The 10,573-nt window shown below is 39.6% G+C and overlaps 1 protein-coding gene and 1 non-coding gene across 2 annotated transcripts; one reads left to right on the forward strand and one right to left on the reverse strand.

Moving 5' to 3' along the window:
• Positions 1 to 833: 833 nt before the first annotated feature.
• Positions 834 to 8,474, forward strand: LOC133312139 (uncharacterized). The gene is made up of 2 exons (XM_061513297.1): positions 834 to 1,043; positions 7,425 to 8,474. Exons 1-2 carry the CDS (start codon positions 834 to 836, stop codon positions 8,472 to 8,474), a joined length of 1,260 nt encoding a protein of 419 aa, XP_061369281.1.
• Positions 6,611 to 6,715, reverse strand: LOC133312141 (small nucleolar RNA R71). The gene has a single exon (XR_009751641.1). It is a non-coding gene; the product is annotated as a small nucleolar RNA R71 (small nucleolar RNA).
• Positions 8,475 to 10,573: the final 2,099 nt, after the last annotated feature.

A 10,573-nucleotide genomic window follows, 5' to 3' on the forward strand; every position in this document is an offset into this window, starting at 1 on the left:
AAACAAATGGCTGATAGAACTCCAGGTACCTTCCCTAGTAACACAGTTACCAATCCGAAGGAAGATTGTATGGCCATCACAATTAGAAGCGGTAAAGTACTTCCATTTCCTGAAGTTGAAAAGAAGCTAGATATTGCAGGTGAGCCCGAAAAAGAAAAAGAAATTGAAAACCTGCTGAAGTGGAGAAACCAGTTGAAAAGAAGAAATTTGAGCTGAGTCCTGAATATGTGAGAGCCATGGCACCTTATCCTGAAAGATTCAAGAAGGATGCTCAGAAGCAACAGTATGGCAGATTTCTTGATATCTTCAAGAAGTTGCATATAAATATCCCTTTTGCTGAAGCCTTGGCTAGCATGCCAAATTATGCCAAGTTCATGAAGGATTTGTTGTCAAGGAAGCACAAGTTGCAAGAGTGCCAAACTGTAGCACTTACTGAGGAGTGCAGTGCCATCATTACAAGGAAATTTCCTCCTAAGCTTCGTGATCCTGGGAGTTTCAATATTCCTATTGAAATTGGGAACACTAAAATTGGCAGAGCATTATGCGATCTTGGGGCTAGCATTAATTTGATGCCCCTTTCTGTTTGTAAATCCTTGGGGATCACCGAGTTGAAGCCTACTTTGGCATCTCTTCAACTTGCTGATAAGTCTTTAAGGAAGCCTAGTGGTATTATTGAAGATGTTCTTGTTAAAGTGGACAAGTTCATCTTCCCTGCTGATTTTGTGGTGTTGGACATGGAAGGGGGAACTGAGATGCCTCTTTTGCTGGGTAGACCTTTCTTAGATACATCTCGTGCAATGATTGATGTTGAAAATAGGAAGCTCGAGCTAAGAATGAATGATGAGACTGTTACTATCAAAGTCTTTGATTCTATAAAACAATCTTCTTATAAAGACGATTGTTTTAGTCTTGAAGCACTGAAGGAACAGGAGACTGGTTTGGAAGATAAAGATCATTCTTCCCGTACCCACAAAATTCTCAATGAAGATGATGACAAACCTGGGAGGAAACCCCAAGGGAGGCGTCATCCTATACTGAAGAAGGTACTGAAAAAGGAGGTGGTCAAACTTTTTGATATTGGTTGGACGATGTGTGCGGATCACCGACAAATAAAGGCCTCAAAAAGAATAGTCTTTGACAAGAGATACTGAGACTCTATTTCTCAAAAAAATCAATGCTTCAAAGAGTTCTTAACATGGCTTCATGGTTTGGGCCAAATCTGGGAATGATGGTCTCATACACCAAGGCATCCAGTACCACCGGATCCTCTATTTGCTGAGTCATCTCATGCTGCTGAGGGGGATGACATGGATGATTGATATTTCCTTGCTGACAGAGATTTTGTATATTAGTTTATTTTTCTATTTCGTATTTTTAGTTACTTTGTGTTGGTATATCTCTATCTGATGTTTTAATGTGCACATTATAGTTTATCCTATATGCCACTATTTGTTCCATTGTGCAGGTTTTTCTTCCTTCTTGTGGTTGAATTATTGCTGAGGACAGCAATTCTCTAAATCTGGGAATGGTAGGCTTGCATCTTAGAGCTGCAATTCTTCTATCAGGGAAGATATTCTAACTCTTTTAATTTTTCTTAGTTATTTTTGCAGTCTTTTGTGTGCTCTTTAATTTTATCTAAAAAAAAATAGTGATTCTCAGGTTTAAATGTGCTTATCTAGTTAATGTGTTTGACTGAATTCTTGGAAGCATATTGTATGACTTTCTGGCATAACATTGTATAGATACAATTGGATTACATGATTGCTCGTTTGTCTGAACTGATGTTACGAAATTCTGATAATGTCTGAGGTCAATTTTCTTGAGTCTATATTGATACCATAGCTGTGAGGTTTGAGCATAAACACTAAATTTTCTTGTTGAGAGACCTCACTGTTGTAATACTCTAGAACTTGATATGTTTCTCCGTAATGCATGCATTGGTTGAAGTGATAAAGACATTTTGTTCTTGTTAGCTTGTGGCCAAAATAACCCATCTGTATGAATTTTTCCATTGCTAGCCCCCTTGAGCCTAAACTTTTTTGTTGATAAATGACCTGTGGCCTGATTGATGGCTTAGCCTATATCCATGTGACTTACCTTAATTGAGATTGAATCACTGATGTGTTGAAAATAAGACAAAGAAATTGAGGTAACTCCACAAGGGTCAAGTAATTGGGGGATGTCAAATTCATCTAAACCCTTAAGACAAAAGGAGAAAAAGAAAAAGAAAGCAAGAAAAAGAAAAATGGTGAATGTGAATTAAAAGGTGGCTGAAAGGAATTAATTCCCAAAATTCTGTGGGAATGTTAGTGGAGCAAAACAATTGAGTTGAATGTGTTAAAGTGAAATAATATTAGTTTTTAATCTCATTGTTGTTTGAGCTACTATCCATATTTTCCTACCCGTTACCCCGACCAAGTTACAACCTGTGAAGTCCTTTTGATCAATTGCTGCATGTGTTTGATTCTTCATTTTTAAGAATTTTTGAGAATATGATCAAGCCTATGGTAGTGTTATAGCTGTGATTGATTGAGTGCTCATGATACCCTTAAACACTGAGTGTTGAGTGGACATTATTCATCTGTGTGAGGGATAATCAATGTAGACTTGTATTTTTAAGAAGCTGATGACATTGTTGAGAGCTTATGATATTGGGTCAGTCATGCATGACATAATGTGTCTGAGAATGTCTATGGATTGTTATGTTAGATTAATTGAATATTTCCTGGATTGAGTCTTGTACATTGCTGGGGACAGCAACGTTTAAATCTGGGAATGGTTTGATGTGCCTCTGGCAAATGCGGTTTTCCAAGCTGGAAAATATAATAATTAAGTAATAAAAGAGCAATTTAAATACATATTTGCTTATTATCTTGATTCTTCTATGTAAATGATATTTCTCACCTATTGATTGTGTTTTTACAGGAAAAAGAAATAAAAATTATAAAAAGCATGTTAACGCAATTCCAGACGGGTGTAGCACACTACAAATTCCAGCAACATGGCACGGACCGGCATCACACTGGCGCGGACCCGCGCCTGTTTACGAACTGCGAAGCGGACAATTGCAAGTGGCGCCTAGTGGCGCCAAAATGGCGCCAACTAGCGCCAAAAATTCATGCTACCTAGCGCCACATGAAGCCACCTAGCGCCACACTCTTGGGGAAATTGGTTTTTGGCAGTAAAGTGGCGCCACAATGGCGCCAACTGGCTCCACTTTCCGAGGGAATTGCACCGGTTTATCATTCGGACAGAGGAGTGGCGCCACACCGGCGCCAACTGGCGCCAGTTTGCGGGAAAGGAGTACCGTGTTTTCTGAAGGGTATTTTTGGAAGAAGAAAAAGATAATTATAAATAGAATCCTAATGACAGAATTAGGGATTCAGACCTATTCTATTGAAGTGAGACGACGGTGGTGCTCCGAGAGGATTCTGCAGATCAAGTTCTTCTTCATCTTCTCTTTTAATTTTATGTTTTTATTGAATATTGGATTTTTAGCCATGATTATGGTTGGCTAGTATTTTTATTGTAGTTAGGTTCACAAACCCTATGTGAACCCTTGTTACGACGGATTGGTTTACTTTTACTCGTTTATATAAATTGTCTTTATCTCTATCCTGAGCGTATTTATATTCTCTTTATTAGAATTGATCAATCTGATAGTTGAGGAAAGTTTGAGGGTTAGAACCCTAGATAGGAATATTGGGGTTTTCGTCCTGAAAGGGGGTAGGATAACGGTTCGTATGCATGCTAGGAATAGATGTGTATTGAATTGTGGATGCCTAAATTATTGAGTTCATTGCTTAATACCATGAGGAACATTGCAAGGAATTGGGGTTCCAATTGGGTTTAAAGGGTTAACCTTGCAAGGAATTGAGGGTTAACTATTAATATTTTTTAGATAATAATTTATCCGAGTAATTTTATAAATGAATATTGTAAATCAATCCAGAGTAAGGAGTGGGGATCATATGGTGAGTGTATCCTAGCTACAATGCTTTTCTCCTTTTTTACAAATCAATTCATTCTTATTCTTATTTTTATTCTTCAATATAAAAATACAAAAACAAGTCTTTACTTTTAATTTTACTCAAATTGACATTATTTGTCACAAACAAACCCTTTTGAACTCTTCCATTCTTGAAAGGAATATTAATTGATAAACGATCACAATCCTTGTGGAAACTGATGGGACGTAAATTCGTTCCCATCTAAGCCCATTTTGATGGCAAAATACCATACGTTCCTTCATCTGATGAGCAACTTCATAATGAAAATCACTTGTTTTACACATTTGTGACATAAACACTGTGGGGGAACAGATGGTAACGTATTCCTTTAAAATATATTAAAAGGGGAACAAACTGAGACACATTTAATGCACCTTTCCATTCATTTAATGCTTTTGTACACTTTGCAAGTAACGTAGAGTTAAAGACATCTACAAAGCAAGGCGATGCACCAACTGAGCAGCTGGAAACGTGAAGAGCAGAGAATCAAGAGTTCTCATTGGCTGAAAACAAAAGCAAAGCATGGGAAGGTCTGCAAACAACGGCTAATCATCACCAAATCCTGTTCCATCCAGCAATTCACGCAAGCTTCACACTCTGCTGCCACAGTCCCGTCCCCTCATTCAAGCAACTAGCTCCAAAGGAATTACAGGCTTGCCACTCCTCTTCCAGCTATAAATAAGACCACCCTCACACAAAAACATCATCGGATCCTGGAGGGTTTGCAGTCCGAAAGGAAGAGATCACTTAGTAGTAGTTAGTAACTTAGTCTAATTTTAAGTTGTAACTGTAGTTAAGTGACAACCCCTCTTCTCTTCTCTGTAAACAACCATCAAGACTCCTAACGAGCAAATACCCATCTTTCTCCATTTTCTGTTTCTTTTTGTAAACTCTTTTAAATTAATATAAGTGTTTTTCTCTTCGTTCCAATCGTTATCTTTTGACTGAATCTCGGGTCTATGTGATCTCAGTTGAGAATAATTATGTTTAAACTATCAGCCATGAGCTGAACTATCTGTGGAACGGGTAAACTGTGAAACTCTTAAAGAACTGTTTTCAAAACTCTTGACCGAAGCTTTTTGTATTTCTTTGGCTAAGTAAGTTATATTCATTGTGCGCCAATGGAAATTGGGTACACACTGAGAAAGGAACTTCCATAAGGAAGGGATTTCAGACAGCTTAGCCATTGGGGGAAGGTAGATGTCATGGCAAAAATGCTACTGGTCACCTTTGGAATAAGGGGCCAACTCGTCCATTTTAAGGTTCTGAACTAAGTACCTATTGGAGTCAAGGGAGCCATAGGAATATGGAAACTTGTGAGCCATCTAGACCATGAGCTGAGCAATCAGAGTTGGCAGGCAAAGAAACTGGGACAAAGCCAAAAGGTGCTAAGTCTTGAGCAGAGAAAACAACCCCTTTAAGAGTGAAGCAGTGAATCCGTTCCTTCTGTTAAACTGTTTTAACCACAACCATGTTGTCTCTTGATTATAGTTATTTCTGTTTTAGTAGTTTTTATTTTATTTTATTTAGTACTTATAAAAACTCCAATGATTATTATCTCACCTTCTTCTAAACAGGAAGGATCACATACATAACGCAGCGAGCAACTGTTTGCCATCAGATTGAACCTACTGTTGCTGAGGAACGTTGTCAAGACAGTAGGGAACGTTTGACCAGACAGTTCATTTACTAACTTTTCTTCTCATTTTCATTCTTTATAAACAGTGATAAAACAATAGTTAGCACTCTATCCTCATGGGAACGATAATTTGGGCATTAATACTCCATTTATTACTTGATGCGTGCACTTGCGCACTTGGGTTGGAACTAATTGACGAATCTGTGTTCTGCAAGAACAGAGGAACGTCCCCTATCAGAACTTATATTTTTCCACCATCAGCAAATCACCCAACAAGTTTTTGGCGCCGTTGCCGGGGATAGAAACACTAACTATTGTTCTTATCATTGTTTTCTAACACATATACTGTATATCTGACTTTACTTTTATATTTTTTTCTCTTTATCGCTGAATCTGCTGTGCGTATATATACTCTGTGCTATTGGTTTATGAGTGAAGAGTTTGAAACAGACTCTGACCACTCCATTGAAGTACCTGAGTTTCTCTTTGATCCTGAGCCAGAACGTACACTCCATAGGAGAAGAAGGAACCTCATGGAAGAATTTCCTGAAAACATGGATGATCACAATAATAACAATGAAGAGGTTCCCCCTGAACAGAACTTCAGAACTTTGGCTGCTCCTTTCAGGAACAGACCAGATAGGGGAGTAATCCTTCCCCCTGTAGCACCAAATTTTGAACTAAAACCTATCATGTTCCATATGATTAGGGAAGCAGGGGTCTTCAATGGACTCCCTGCAGAAGATCCTTACACACACCTCACAACATTCCAAGATATTTGTGATAATTTTAAAGCTGAGGGTGTAACAGAGGAGAGCATGAGAATGAGGTTGTTCCCTCACTCCTTGGGCTTAAAAGCTAAAACATGGATGAAAACTCTCACCCCTGGATCAATCCACACATGTGAAGAACTCTCTAACAAGTTCATAGAGAGGTTTCTCCCAATGTCTCGACAAGCTGAAGTTACAGTTAAAATCTCTAACTTCAGAATGTTTTATGGAGAAAATCTCTATGAAGCATGGGAGAGATACAAGGACATCATAAGAAAATGTCCAAACCATGGGGTAGAGAGTTGGGGAGTGTTACAATCTTTCTATAAGGGACTTGACCATACTTCTCAATCTCACCTAGATTTTGCTGCAGGAGGATATTTCTTTACAGGAACACTTGAATCAAGGTACGAAATCATAGAAGGGACTGCTGAAAGATGTCTCCAATGGCCAATAGACAGAGTGAGCCCAGTGAGGAAGACAGGCATGCTAGAACTGGATAAACAAACAACCATGGAAGCCCAGCTGGCATCACTCATGAATGAAGTGAAGAACCTGAGAGCTGACCAAGCAGCACCAAGGATGGAAGTCTTACAACTCACAGCAACTGAAACAGACCCATGCTCAGCCTGTGGTGACCTTCATGACTCAACAGACTGCCCATCCACTGCATTGGTGTGTTATGCAGAAAATTTTGGCAATAGGAACTTCACCAGAGACAATCAACAAGCAGGACGAAATACACATTCAAGCCCTGGAGGAACTATCATTAAGGATCAGAACCATAACACCCAATGGAGGCCACCCATTAACCAGAGACCATTCAACAACAATCAGCAGCAGTATCAGCAAGGTAGCAGCAGTGGAACATTTGAACAAAGAAGAAACAACTACGTTCCGTTCCACAGAGATGACCAACACATCAACACCCTGGAAAATTATGTCAAGGAATATGTCACCAGGAATGATGCAGTGGTCAGGAACATTGAGTCCCATCTGGGGCAGATTGATGCCAACCTTCAAACTAGAACACAAGGATCACTAGCAGGGAATACTGACATTCCTTCAACAACCTCGCCAAAAGTAGCACATATCTCCCCTTCAGAGCAAATCAAAGTTGTCACCTTAAGAAGTGGGAAAGCCACAGCACAGCCCACAGTTCAACCAAAGGAAAATGAACAGACTAAAGAATCTGAAGCAGCCCCAAAAGCACAGCAACAATCACCAGTCACAGATGAACAGAACCCAGAACCTGAAAAGGAAGCCAACAGCCAACCAATCAGTCCAACTCAAAGCAGGCAAATATCAACAAAAATTTCGTTCCCTCAAAGAACAAAAAAGCAACAGGAGGATAAGCACTTTGGAAAGTTCCTGGACATTTTAAAACAACTTCACATCGACATTCCTCTGGTGGACGCACTAGAACAGATGCCCAGGTACGCAAAATTCATGAAAGATGTCCTCTCAAAAAAAAGAAGAATAACAGAATATGAGACTGTAAAAATGACACAAGAGAGTTGCCAGTACTTAGGCAGACTCCCACCTAAGCTTCAAGACCCAGGAAGCTTAACCATTCCTTGCATTATAGGAGACACGTACCAAGGGAAAACCTTGTGTGATTTAGGGGCCAGCATCAATCTCATGCCCCTATCTGTCTTCAAACAATTATCCACTGGACCAGCTAAACCCACCACAGTGACTTTGCAAATGGCAGACAGATCCATCGTCAAGCCAAAAGGGAAGATTGAAAATCTGCTAGTCAAAGTAGACAAATTTATCTTACCCACCGACTTCATCATTCTGGATTATGAAGCTGACGTTGACGTTCCCATCATTATGGGTAGACCATTCCTAGAAACTGGAGGAGCAGTTATCAATGTACAAAAAAGGGAACTAACCATGAGAGTTCATGACGATGAGATCAAGTTCAATATTGTCAAAGCAATAAAGTTCCAGGATGAAGGAGAAGACTTGGAAGAAGGTTCTGCTCTCACTTTGTTAGACAATCAGCCTAGCAGAAAAACAGAGGAAGAAGAAGAAGAAGATCCACAATAGGAAGAGCAGAGTTGCTATCTGCAAGAAAGAAGGCCTGAACCTTTGATAAGAACTGAAAAGGAGAAGCAGCTCAAAAGACCTTCTTCAGAAAAACCTCCTGATTTAGAACTAAAACCCCTTCCCCAACATCTGAAGTATGCATATCTGGGGAACAACAACACCCTTCTTGTGATCATTTCTTCATTTCTTACCAAGGAACAAGAAGAACTGTTGCTTGACAAGCTCAAAAAGTATCAAGGAGCCATCGGTTGGACCATAGCTGATCTCAAAGTTATCAGTCCCTCATTCTGTATGCATAAAATATTATTGACTGATCCTAATAGTTTTTCAGTGGAACACCAAAGAAGATTGAACCCTATAATGAAAGAAGTGGTGAGAAAGGAAGTCATCAAATGGCTGGATGCAGGGATCATATACCCAATATCTGACAGTAGTTGGGTAAGTCCTGTCCAATGCGTCCCCAAAAAGGGAGGCATAACAGTGGAGAAGAATGAAAAGAATGAGCTGATACCTATAAGAAAGGTTACATGATGGAGAATCTGCCAAGATTACAGGAAGCTCAACAATGCCACCAGGAAGGACCATTTCCCACTCCCTTTTACAGATCAGATGCTGGACCACCTAGCAGGAAAAGAATACTTCTGCTTCCTTGATGGATATTCGGGGTATAATCAAATTGCATTTGCACTAGAAGATCAACATAAAACCACCTTCACCTGCCCATATGGAATGTTCGCTTTCAGAAGGATGCCCTTCGGGTTATGTAATGCACCAGCAACGTTCCAGAGGTGTATGTTCTCAATCTTTTCTGATCTAATAGGTGAAGGAGTAGAAGTCTTTATGGATGATTTTTCAGTACTGGGAACGTCATACGATCACTGCTTGGACAACTTAGAAGAAGTCTTTCAAAGGTGTCTGTCTTCTAATCTAGTGCTTAATTGGGAAAAATGCCACTTCATGGTGAAAGAAGGAATAGTCCTGGGACACAAGATTTCCAGAGAAGGACTGGAAGTGGATCAAGCCAAAGTAGAAGCTATAGCAAAAATGCCGCCACCGGTAAGTGTAAAAACCTTGAGATCTTTTTTAGGGCATGCAGGCTTTTACAGAAGGTTTGTTAAATATTTTTCCAAAATAGCTAGACCTTTGTGCCACTTAATAGAAAAAGATATAAAATTTGAGTTTAACTCTGATTGTGTGAAAGCTTTTGAATCTTTGAAAAATAAGCTCATCACCACGCCTGTCATCCAACCTCCAGACTGGAACTTACCCTTTGAACTAATGTGCGAGGCAAGTGATCATGCTATTGGGGTAGTTCTGGGCCAGAGGAAGGACAAACTTTTTCGTAGTGTATATTACGCCACTAAAACTCTAAATGAAGCTCAGGTGAACTACACAGTCACTGAAAAGGAGCTATTGGCTGTAGTATATGCTTGTGAAAAATTCAGGCCTTACATTTTAGGATCAAAAGTTACTGTCCATACTGACCATGCAGCTCTCAAGTACCTCTTCTAGAAAAAGGAAGCAAAACCAAGATTGATAAGATGGGTCCTACTGCTGCAAGAGTTCAATCTGGAGATCAAAGAAAGTAAAGGATGTGAAAATCAAATTGCAGATCATCTGTCCAGATTGGAACACATTGAAGTGGGGCTACCAATCAAGGAAACGTTCCCTGACAAACAATTGCTTGTCATTAATCACATAGAGACAAATGCTCCTTGGTTTGCTGATATAGCCAACTTACTTGCAGCAGGGCTGAAACCTTATGAGGCGAATAAAATGCAGAAGACGAAATTTTTCACGATTGCAGGAACTACCTCTGGGACGAACCACTACTGTTCAGAAGATGCGCAGACCAAATGATAAGAAGGTGCGTCCCAGAAGAAGAACAACCTCAAATCCTTCAACACTGCCATTCGTCCCCATATGGAGGACATCTAGGTGGAATCAGGAGTGCCTCCAAGGTTCTTCAATCAGGTTTCTTCTAGCCTTCCCTTTTTAAAGATGCACTTCAATATGCAAAAAATTGTGATAAATGTCAAAGAGAAGGTAACTTGACTAAACAAAATGAAAAGCCCCTCAATCTGATCCTAGAAGTTGAA

Source organism: Gastrolobium bilobum, unplaced genomic scaffold, assembly GCF_033153095.1.
Source record: "Gastrolobium bilobum isolate Gb01-03AN ecotype WA unplaced genomic scaffold, APGP_CSIRO_Gbil_v1 utg66492, whole genome shotgun sequence".
Lineage (NCBI taxonomy): Eukaryota > Viridiplantae > Streptophyta > Magnoliopsida > Fabales > Fabaceae > Gastrolobium > Gastrolobium bilobum.